At 45.3% G+C, this 11,792-nt stretch overlaps 1 protein-coding gene across 1 annotated transcript; it reads right to left on the bottom strand.

The window, feature by feature from the left end:
* Positions 1–3,558: 3,558 nt before the first annotated feature.
* Positions 3,559–4,728, bottom strand: LOC123453018 (chalcone--flavanone isomerase). Its single transcript, XM_045129774.1, has 3 exons — positions 4,532–4,728; positions 4,250–4,411; positions 3,559–4,169 (listed from the first exon to the last, which is right to left on the bottom strand). The coding sequence occupies exons 1-3, from the start codon at positions 4,623–4,625 to the stop codon at positions 3,730–3,732; spliced, it is 696 nt and encodes a 231-aa protein (XP_044985709.1). The 5' UTR covers positions 4,626–4,728; the 3' UTR covers positions 3,559–3,729.
* Between the last annotated feature and the right edge of the window lie 7,064 nt (positions 4,729–11,792).

Genomic DNA, 11,792 nt, shown 5'->3' on the forward strand with positions numbered 1-11,792 from the left:
GAGACGACACCATACGAACTGTGGTATGGCAAAAGGCCAAAGTTGTCGTTTCTTAAGGTTTGGGGATGTGATGCTTATGTCAAAAAGCTTCAGCCTGAAAAGCTGGAACCCAAAGCGGAAAAGTGCGTCTTCATAGGTTACCCAAAAGAGACAGTTGGGTACACCTTCTATCTCAAATCCGAGGGCAAAGTGTTTGTTGCTAAAAACGGAGCTTTTCTCGAGAAGGAGTTTCTCTCGAGAGAATTGAGTGGGAGGAAGATAGAACTTGACGAGGTTGTCGAACCTCTCATACCTCTGGATGGTGGCGCAGGGCAAGGGGAAACCTCTGTCGTTGCGACGCCGGTTGAGGAGGAAGTTAATGATGATGATCATGAAACTCCAGTTCAAGTTTCTGTTGAACCACGCAGGTCGACGAGATCACGCGCTGCTCCAGAATGGTACGGTAATCCCGTCTTATCAAGCATGTTGTTAGACAACAATGAACCTGCAAATTATGAAGAAGCAATGGTGGGCCCAGATTCCAACAAATGGCTAGAAGCCATGAAATCCGAGATAGGATCCATGTATGAGAACAAAGTGTGGACTTTGGAGCCATGAAGTAATTGTTAAAATTTGGATTTGTACCTATTCACCCCCCCCCCTCTAGGTCCATCTCGATCCTTTTCATAGTGAAATCTCTAAAAGGTCTTGTATTTAGGAAGGGGGGAGTAGAAAACATGGCATGATAGCAGGAGTGTTATGATCAATTTTACAAAATTGGGAAATAATGTAGTATGACCTTCAGCTTGTTTGGCCAAGTGATGTTGAGCTTGTTCAGTAATACAAATACCCGTGCGTTGCAACGGGAGAATTTTTTATGTGTATAAATATACACTTGTAAGTGATCAACTTTTTTTTGTACAATAGGCTAATACGTTACTCTGAGCTGCTATGTTTCAATAAGATCACTATGGACGGTGTGATATTGATCAGTCAATTGATATTTGTTATTTGCAAATGCAGCCACCGATCTTTTGTTGATTCTTTTGTTGTGACTCAAGTCAGAGAACCTTGGGTCTATGTATTTCTTATTTGCAAATGCAGCCACCGATCTTCTAGCCTCAACCTTGTTGATTCTGCACCGGCCACGACCTGCCTCCCGGAACCAGGCGCCATCCTTCAGAGGAAGCACTCAATCCTCCTTTTTCCTTTTCTCTTTCAGAGTTTGTATCTTCCTCCGCTTATTAATTCCTGAAACACCTCCTCGACACCCAAAAAAGTTAAAGTCATATATAAATTGGAAGAAGCAAGTGCAAGGAGGTGAGGTGGGACTAATTAAAAAGAGCATCTAACCTTTTGCTTAAGATAAAACTATTACATCAAGAGGTATATGTGTCCCCTATACATAAATAGAACATTCACTATCAGGATCTCATGAGAATGGCCACCATGAAGAGGTATATGTGTCCCCTACATATATATTTGCGCACAACTTTTACTTTTGAAACCACCATAATTTTGGACCACTGTATTCTTCGACTACTTTTGTTACAAAAATTGGAATGTGTTCAATAGGCTATGCTGATTGACCTGGGGAATTACCTGGGCAATGACAACGATATTTTTGGAGGAGCTTCAGAAAGTACATCAACTTCTGTTGATCAGCTTCTCGAAAACAGTATGTCCTTGTCAGAATCCCATGCTTTTATTTGGGTACTGTCATGACAAGATAACCTGGCATGAGTTAATTACCGGTTTTGTAAGCAACTATCTGTCTTCTAGTAGCATATCTAAAAAAATAGCACATCCAGGCAGAAGACAGTCAAGGTTTAGCAGGATTGAAATTGCACAATCTGAACAGAATAACCGCTTCATTAACTTACATTTGTCATCATTTTGCCATCTCATAGGTTGGCGCAGACCCTACACATCATACAGAAAGATCTCAAGTGTCAGTAGACATGCCATTCATGGAAATGACCAGCCAATGTGAAGCTCTGACGGTGGGGAAACAACAGAAGATGTCTACCTTCATGAGCTTCCAGAGGAACATTTAAGCGGCTCCCCTGCCAAGCCATCAGCCCAACCAGATGGAGCTGGCTCTCTTCCATGATCCACCAGTGCCTCAGGTATCAACTCTCAATGCCTCTGAGAAAAGCATATTCGTACATTTTAGCAAGATACTGAAATATCACGGATTAACATATCAGTTGCGGCCAAGAAACTTGAACTGTAGTGGAGATTAACCAAGGTGATGCACCAACGACGAATTTGGCTATAGCTCTGACCGATGAACATCATGTGGAGGCGTAGTTGACCTGCAGTAGTATGGGGGAGATCTCGATGGGAGGAGGAAGAGGGTCACCCCGGTCGGTGATGAAGCTCCGGCTGGTGCTCTCCCCGACGGACACCGAGCTGTGGCCGGCGAGGACCGCTCCTTGACGGGTGTCAGCTCCTTGAGGGCGAGCTAGCGGCGGCGGATCTGGGAGTCGAAGGTGGTTGGGGAGGAGGCGGCGGACCCGGGAGGCGAAGGTGGTTGCGGAGGAGGCGGCGGCGGGAGGCGACGGTTGTTGGGGAGGAGGCGGCGGATCCGGGAGGCGACGGTGGCTGGGGTCTTCAGATCCAGGTCGAGGGCGGCGCGCGTCACCATTGCTGGCGGGGGTGGTTTGGTGGCCCGGGAGCCGCGTGTGGTGGGCGCGGCGGCCCGCGGGGGCTGTGGCCAATAGCCGCCGGGAACACGGGAGGGCGGAGGTCCCTGTGCGCCCGCCGGAGCCGACGGCGTCACCATTTGCTGGGTGGGGGTTGTGGGGAGAGAGGGGGGGAGGAGGGACGAGTTAGTTTGGATAAAATATAGGGTGTTTTGTGCAAAACGTAAAATAACGGTTCGACTTGACTTAGAGAAGGATTGCGGGTTGAATCCTCAAAAACGGAGGGGCTTTTTTGAAAAACGGCCACGACGGACGACCAGAAACCCAATTTGCTTTATTATTAGGGAGAGATATCATTTGCCACCTTGTGGGGCTTATGGCTGTTTCGCAATGAATTTGTCTTTCAGGGAAGGAGATGACGAAACATGCGATGTATAATGGATCTAATGGGGGCTTTTGTAAGGCAATGAAAAGTGGATGCCCTTCTTCTCCGATGTTTAAGGCTTCTGGACCATCAAAGAGGAGTTACTTTGTAATAGGGCTTAAAACTAGCTGTATGTTGTCCGTTTGTTTCTGTGATGGCCACTCAGACAGTCCGTCTACTTTTGGTTAGTATGCTTTGTCTTGACTTTAATAAAGTTGGGGCTGAGGAAGACTCCTCTCGTTTAAAAGAAATCCATATATATATATGGCCGGTTTAGTTCATGTAAGATAAAAACCGAAGATACACTTCAACACGAATCAACTGTGACGGAAACATCAAAATGAACACCATAAACCAGGAATATCAGTCAACTCGGTTAGGTTCCGTTTGATGTTTGGATTTTCGGTGTAAAAGTTAGCACCTCTAACTGTAATATCATGCGTAAAAAAAGACTCGACTCATGATCCATGACCGAGAAACTGCACGACGAAGCGCGAATCCAAGATGTAAGGAACGGCATACTTCTTTATTAATTCAAATCCAAGTAAATCATCATCAGAATCATAGTTATCCATGGTTGCATGCGCATGGAAGAAAACACGACGTCCCACCACGGACACTACCAGCCACACGACGCGAGCAACCAGTGACGGCGCCGCATTGCCCCGGCCGGTTCGTTCACACCGAAACCGGCACGGGCTCCGCGGCCGGCTCGCCGCCGGCGTGTGCGGCCCCCTTCAGCAGCTCAGCGACCCTGTTGGCCAGGCTGAGCTTGGCCGCCGGCGACACCCCGTGCTCGCCGATGATGGACTCCAGCACGGCCTCGCAGAGCCTGGCGTTCTCGATGGCCACGCCGCCGGACTCCGGCACCGACGAGTCCTTGGAGAAGGCGACGGTGAGCACGCCGGCGGGGGAGTGCGTGAAGAGTATGGAGGCGCCGGGGGCGAAGCTGTGGGGCCCGAAGGCCTCCTTGAACTTGTCGACGGCGGCGGCCTCAGCGTCCGTGTACACGCCGGCGGCCTTCCAGTACGCGACACAGTTCTCCGTCACCTTGTCCGAGTACTGCGCGCCCGTCAGCGGCAGGATCATTGTCACCCTCGTGAACTTCTCGAACTCGCCTGCACCGCCGGCCATTGGTTACTGCCTTATCCTGGTTGTAGCAGCGTGCACGTGGAAGTGTGTATGTGAATTAAGTTACCGGTGACGACGTCGCGGAAGAAGGCGGCGTCGGAGGCGAGATCGGCGGCGGGCTTGCCGGCCCACTTGGCGGCGAGCGCGGAGACGGCGGCGTCGGCCTGCAGGTACACGCCGATGGCCGTGAACTTGATGAAGTGGCCGCCGATCTCCATCCCGCGCACGCCTGCGCAACTCGAGGGCAGAGCACACACAGTTCGGTAACAATCCATCTCAACAGGAAATATACTCCGTTAAAACGGCATCTGGAGCCGAAGTCCCCGGAGCCGTTGAGGGGATGGATCACCTGCGCCGGCGAGGAAGTGGGCGTGGGCGGAGCCCGGCGGGCGGGCGAGCGGCGGGAAGACGACGCCGTCGACCTCCAGCTCCGACACGGCCATGGTATGTGTATCGACGGACGGATGGCACGTAGCGAGCAGACGATGGGGGCAGGGGTAGGTGGGTGCGATCTAGCGAGGCGTGGGCGCACGGGATGGTTAGCTGGGGTGGTGGTGCCCTCGGGTATATGACGCCCCAACTGCTAGGTAAATGCCCGTCGACTCTGCCCGTAATTGCGGTTTTGCCACGCCCGTGATCTGCGGCTGGAGCAGGGGGGCGTGGCAAACATGTAGTTTGTGGGCGTATCTGGGGGCGTGGATAGTGGTAGTTGGCGGAGGCACGTTGTGGGGGGAAAGAGAGGACGTGGCCGCGCGGCAGGTGTTGCGGCGGGGTCAAGCTACCATTCAGCCCACGTACGGGTCCGGATCACACACACTCGTGGTGGCCGCAGCAGGGTCTGCCGGTCTGGTAAAGGAAAGGAACCCAACGTCGAATGATGGTGTGTTAATGGGTTTTATTTTTTTATTTTTTTCAACATTTTTTAATATGCAACTGGGTCCCGTGCACAGGTAGCATCAACTGTTCCTGTGCACCAGATACGTCCTCCAATGCATATATCCCTATGAAATTCAAACATGTCAGATAAACACCTTGTACTAAGAGCTAAGAGGGATATCTATAAATCCTGGATGGGAAAGCTCCCATTGATAGAAAAAAGAAGGGCAGTGCTCTGCGCCGGCGCGACTTTCGGCCGACCACGCGCGAGCCGCATGATCCATCAATTTCCGCGCGTCCGCATCGTTGGATCTCCATGCAACATTTTTTCTCCCGATGCAGCAAAATTCACCGTGATGCAGCAATTTTTCAACGGTTGCAACAAAAAATAAAATTTGTAGCAAAAAGAATACCTACGTGATCGTAGCAAAAAAACAAAGTTGATGGTGCGTGGTAGCAAAAGTCAAACGCGGTTGCAATAAATATCTACATGAACGTGTATGCAACTTTTTTAGTAAACAGTTGCAACAAAAAATGATGCCGGTTGTAGCAAAAATTAACACGGTTGTAGCAAAAGTAAAAAAACATCGATTGTAACGAAAAATCCGACGAACCGGAGTTGCAACCAAACGTATATGCAGTTTTTTTACTGGACAAAAGTATTAACAAAACGCTTGCAGCAAATATGACGCTGGTTGCAACAATTAGACGAAAAATGTTGCATCCACTGACCAACGAAGCGCGCGTCTACGAAAAAATGTTGCATGGCCCGCACGAGTAAGGAAGCGATCGGCGCGTCGGTTTGGCCGGAGCGCCGTATGAAAACGATTCCCAAAAAAGAATCCACGGTCTTTTGTGATTATCCTCCTACGCTTGAAAAAAAACTAGGAAAAGGAAAAAAAATATGTCTAGCGATGAACCAAAGAAATTGTATGCCTTTCAACGGCGCCCAGGCTTACCAGATGGTGCAATCCTTATTGCAATTGATATTCGCAGCAAAAAAGTGTACTATATATATACAGACTTTGTTGATAATAATAACAATAACAAAAACTCTTTTCGGATCCTAAATCATGTCGACTTATCTTCAGCGCCATGGATAGTCGGAGTTTGAGAAATTAATTCACACAAAATCAACACCCTCGCCAAAGTGCGAATGTTTATCTGACCATTGATATCTTTCTTCCAAGTATCATTATAGTTGCTTCGGCAACGGTTCTGCGCTATTTGATGACTTGATTTTCACCATTGAAAACATCGGGTGCAACGCGCAAGATCCTTCACGGATCATCCTTGAATCCAACAATCTGTCCAGAAAAAACACTTTTACCCGTTCCCTATATCTAAGAGGATTGACCTCATAACGATTATTGTTGTTTCTATTATTGGAAATAATACATCGACACATGCATCAGTTCAAAGAATTCCAAGTCAGATGCATTAGCTATCCTGTCACGTAACAAACTTAAGTCTCACGCACCACGTCGCTGGCCGTTCGGCAGCTGCAGCTCCTCTCCGAGTCTTCAGGCAGGACGTGTGCATTATCTCCTGCTCCTTCCGAATCTCTTGCTTTCAATGAGTGCACCGTATAGCTCGGCAAGACGTTTGATTAAAACGTTGTTTGTTGGACTGCTTCATGAAGATTTCCCTATAAAGGGCAGATAGCATCGGGAGAAAAACACATCTCATCTCCATCTTCCTCCTTGCATACCACAAGTGCTGAGACACCTTCTGAACGAAGCCGGCCGTGCTGTCCGTCGTGCAACGGTAGTGCGGCGAGCGGTGTCTCCGTGACTCCGGCCGCATTCTTCGACTCTGCACGGGGGCGGTCTAGAGTTTTCTGGGCAGCGTCCGCGCGACCGCTCCTTCGTCAACGTTCCGACGAGATCGTCTCCAGCAACCAGTGCTTCGTCGACGTCCTCGACGACATCGTCTCCGGCAACAGCTGCTTCCACGACATCTTTAACGAGATCATCTCCGACAAACTCCATCGACGAACACCAGTGCAACGACATCTAGACTGTAAGTTGCATCTGGCCATTGCTAATACTAGATAAGTCTGTTCCTACCGCTAGTGGATTCAGCCATGTACTATGCAGACTGTAGACTCTATATCTCCATGTTAATTTACATGTTCTACTTCTCGGTTGACACTAGAATGGTAGATAGTCCCATATCATCACGTGATGTTTTCTTTTGCATGCTAATCATACATGGATGGGTGCTATCAATCTGCTCTTTTCTGAATATGGGTTGCATGCTACTGAAGAAAACCATTTGCATGCTTAACCTGCTCATATATGTACTAATTAAAGGAATTAAACTAATGATAAATTGTATACTGTTTGCAACAATCCAGAAAACTCTAGAGTATCAATTTGTCTTGGATGCTCATGTTGCGGATTTGATGAAGCCTGAAAAGTTTGCCGGTGATAACTTCAAGAGATGGCAGTCCAAGGTGCGTCACTACCTCCTGTCCAAGGGCCTGTGGTGGATTATTCCGCAGGTTAGGCCGCTGACTCATCAGCAGGCAGTGGACTTTGAGCTAGCGAACGACACTGTTGTGGCTGTCATGATGTCGCTCCTTGAGAACCAACTCTACGATGTATACAATGGGTACACGTCGGCAATAGAGCTTTGGGAGGCGTTGGATCGCAAGTACGCGGTCTCTGACGCGGGGCGCTGGATTTATGTGGTTGAGCAGTACCACGATTTCCGCATGGTGGACGGTGTATCCGTCGTCAAGCAGGCTCATGATCTTACATCGACTGTGAGTGAGTTGGCTCAATTTGATGTTCAGGTCAATGCCAAGTTCGTGGTGGGGGGCATCATTGCCAAACTCCCTCCTTCATGCAGAGATTTTGCCACCACGCTTAAGCACAAGAGGGAGGCAATGAGGGTTGATGACCTGATTGCTCACCTTGATGTGGAAGAGAAGGCACGTGCTAAAGACGCACCTTCTATGGCACAGGACCGCACCTCAAACGCTAACTTCGTGCAAAAAACTGGTGCTAAGTTCAAGGGCAAACAGCAGAATCCAAAGGCCAAGAATACAACCAATTTTAAGAAGAAGAAGGATGGCATAATCTGCTATGTATGTGGTAAGCCTGGCCACAAGGCCAATAAGTGCCACAACAGGAAGGGCAAGAAGGGTGGACAGCAGAACGGACAGAACTCTGTCAACATGGTTGTTAGCGAGCCCAATACTCCAGGGTATGATTCGATCCCTGTTGTCTTAATGGCGTGTCAATCCGCTGATTGGTGGACTCTCCCCTTAATTGTGGTTTTGCCACGTCCGTAATCTGCGGCTGGAGAAGGGTGTGTGGCAAACATGTAGTTTGTGGGCGCATATGGGGGCGTGGGTAGTGGTAGTTGGGGGAGGCACGTTGTGGGGGGAAGAGAGGACGTGACCGCGCGGCAGGTGTTGCGGCGGGGTCAAGCTAGCATTCAACCCACGTACGGTCCGGATTGTTAGAGTAAAACGAGATTGAATGAAAGTAATGGACGATCAGTCCTGATTTCTATTGATTCTCAAGTATATATACATCTGGAAGAGGTGCGAAGAAGAGGTGTCTGTTCGGAGGCATCCCTACAGAACAGGTGCCTGTTGGCAATAGACAGAGAGAGGAGACACGACTGTTCGGGGTTGGACACATCCCTTGGCTAATTAATCTACTAATTAATTTCTAACACTCCCCCTTGTACAACACCGCTCCTTGAATGTTTCATCGTTGAAACTTCTTGCATATAGATCTTCCATCTTGAGAAATCTTCCAGATAATCTTGAGAGTCTCCGCCAAAAATCCTGTGGGAAAAATATGAGGAGAATAGAGTAGATATGTTGCTAAAACTCCTTCAAACCCAGTGGGAAAAATAAGGAGAAAATGATGCAACATATGATGATCATTGTCTCTTGATAACTCATATGAGAAAACCTTTGAAGAAGGAGGAAACTCATTTATAAGTTTGGAAAACAAATAATATGTCTTGAGTACTTCCTTTAAAAACCCTCGTAGGGAAAATAGAAAGTATGACATATGATCTTTGAGAAGATATTGCCTCACTAAAAACCATTATGAGAAAACTTGAGAGAAAACTCATAAGGGAAAATAGTGCAATCGTACATGCCATTGAAAACTCCTTTAAAACCCAGTGGGAAAAATATAAGGAGAAAATGATATGGCATATATAGATAGTTGTGTTTATATTATCTCGTTAAAAACCTTTTATGAGAAACCGTTAGGGAAAACTCATCAAAGCAAAAAGAGTACAATATATGCAATCTGATGATTGTTAATAGGTTATAGTCTGGGAGATTACTCCCCGTGAACTTTGCAAATATGGAGGATGCCTCATACCAATGCCATTGACATGAACATGAGATTGTGTATAACCTGTTGAATTATCACAATATTTTGTTTGCAAATTATTTTCTCAACTTTCTATAATCCATGAGGATAAGTAATTTCTGAGCAATCTGATTTATGATATTGCTCTTCATATAACCTATAAGTATTGAGTAACACAAGTGGAAGTATCTTGATAAATCAAGTTATGTGATTCTGATGAATCTCAGCCACATGATTTTGAGTGTGGTTAACCATTCTACTAAGTTATGCATATTTTGTAATGCTTTAGGATAAAGCAATTATGCCAGAATGATAACTGGAAATAACCATTAAAATCCGTTTAGATGACTTCCATGTGAAGGTTGTTCCAGCAAATTCAGTCATTGATATGGCGTTGTTGGGATCAAATAAAGAGCCAATATCATTACATTATATCATGGTCATATCTTCTATTTCCTGATGGAAATATTCAAGATTTGCGGTAATCTTCAGATATAAGATGATAGTGCTTATATCAACCATACACCTTTTGTTTGAGATTGCACTCCGAATAAAGATAGCAAATATAGTGTCAGGCCTGACGTAGTTTGCAAGTATATGAGTGCTTTGACATTAGTGAGATATAGAACTTCAGGTCCTAGTATCACTTCATTATCACCTCTAGGTATGAATGGATTTGTACCTTATCAAAGGTAGTATGACCATACATGTCTTTTTTTTGTTATGACATATCCACACTGAACTTCTCATGTATGTTTTGGATATATGTAGACTGATACGTATTCTTGATAGAATGATCAAGTTGTAAGCTTAAGCTAAATTTGGTTAAATCCAAATTTTCCGTCTTGAGATGATTTTGTTTATGTTTAGGTCTTGTAGAGACATTGATGATGAAATCATCGATATACACTCAGGTGATATAAGGATTTCAAATTTGGGATTCCTTTGTTAACACATAAACAGGAAAAACATTTAGTCGATAGTACCATATGATTTTGACTATTTCGAGCCATGGAGTGACTTTTGAAATTTTACACAAATATGTTGCGATTTATTTTGGATTCGGAAATGCAAGCCCTTGAGGGACTTTAATATAGATTTCCGAAATGAGTGACTCATATGAGTATGTAGTCACTCAATCCATTAACTGCATGGATAATATTTATTTGTACTGCCAATGGTATTTATTATCAAAACATAGTTCCACTCATACCAAGAAGGTATGTTACATCGTAATCGATGTCGGGTCTCTGTGTGAACCCTTTTTCTACAAGCCTCGCTTTTTCACCACCTCATTGACTTTGTCTATGAATGAGAAGTTTTTAGTATTCCATATGGAAGATACTTATGAGGAGTAGGTCTTACTGTGGTAAATACCACTCTTTGATGAGCGAGTGTTATTCTTCATTACTTGCTTCCTTTTATGTGAACCAATATGAGTACAAGAGGCACTCTACCATGGATTTTGGTTCAGGGCCCAAAAGGTTTTAGTAATTTGGAGAAGAAATATATGTCGACAAATGTAGACTTATGTTATATGATTCTGGAGGAATCAATGAAATTTGTGGAAATGTATTTATTCCTTTTTACTCCTTGTGATTTCCTACAACAATGGAGTCAAGGTGTTTCGATGTCCCGGCACCAAAACATTTGTGCACATGTATGTCGGGCTTTGGATGATGAGCATCTAGTGAGGTGTCTTTCAACTTGATGTTGAGTTACATTTACTAGTTAAGGATTTGATTTCCTCTATTTCCGCGGAAGCATATGCGAGATTATATCTCATGTGGTCAGATTTCTCCTCCTCTTTCTCTTATTTGCGGAGAAGAGTGGTTTATCAGGTACCTCCACTCTTTCTGACACTTTACTGCAGGAATATAAATTTGAGTGACACCTTTGTCATCAGGAAATGTATGTGGCAGATATGCAATGTGTTGCAAATACGTGATTCTAAACTTCTTGTTCAGATTCTTTGAGTACGTGGATATAAGGACTGAATGTGAATAACATTTCTAATTTATTTCTTGGCATTCTTTGTGGTACTAATCTCCCCCTAATGCCAGAAATGTCCTTATTGCTGATGCAATCAACATACATGCTATGAATAATTTTGATTGATGAATAAATTGTTATTCCTCACATAGATCCCTAATTTTCTGTGAGAGCCCATTGATGTATGCTGGAGTGGTGATATCGGTATGTAACCGAATTATCATAGATAGGAAATACTTTGTTGATTTCCACGTAATTACTACAAGGGAAAAGTAGTATGCTATGCAGTTGGTATGATTTATATCATACTTACGGTGTGTAATGTCGTATTTGTCTAGCATGAGGCTAGTAAATTACGATTCTATAAGTTTGGTCATATTATTAATTTCATTA

The sequence above is a fragment of the Hordeum vulgare genome, chromosome 5H (assembly GCF_904849725.1).
Source record: "Hordeum vulgare subsp. vulgare chromosome 5H, MorexV3_pseudomolecules_assembly, whole genome shotgun sequence".
Classification (NCBI taxonomy): Eukaryota; Viridiplantae; Streptophyta; class Magnoliopsida; order Poales; family Poaceae; genus Hordeum; species Hordeum vulgare.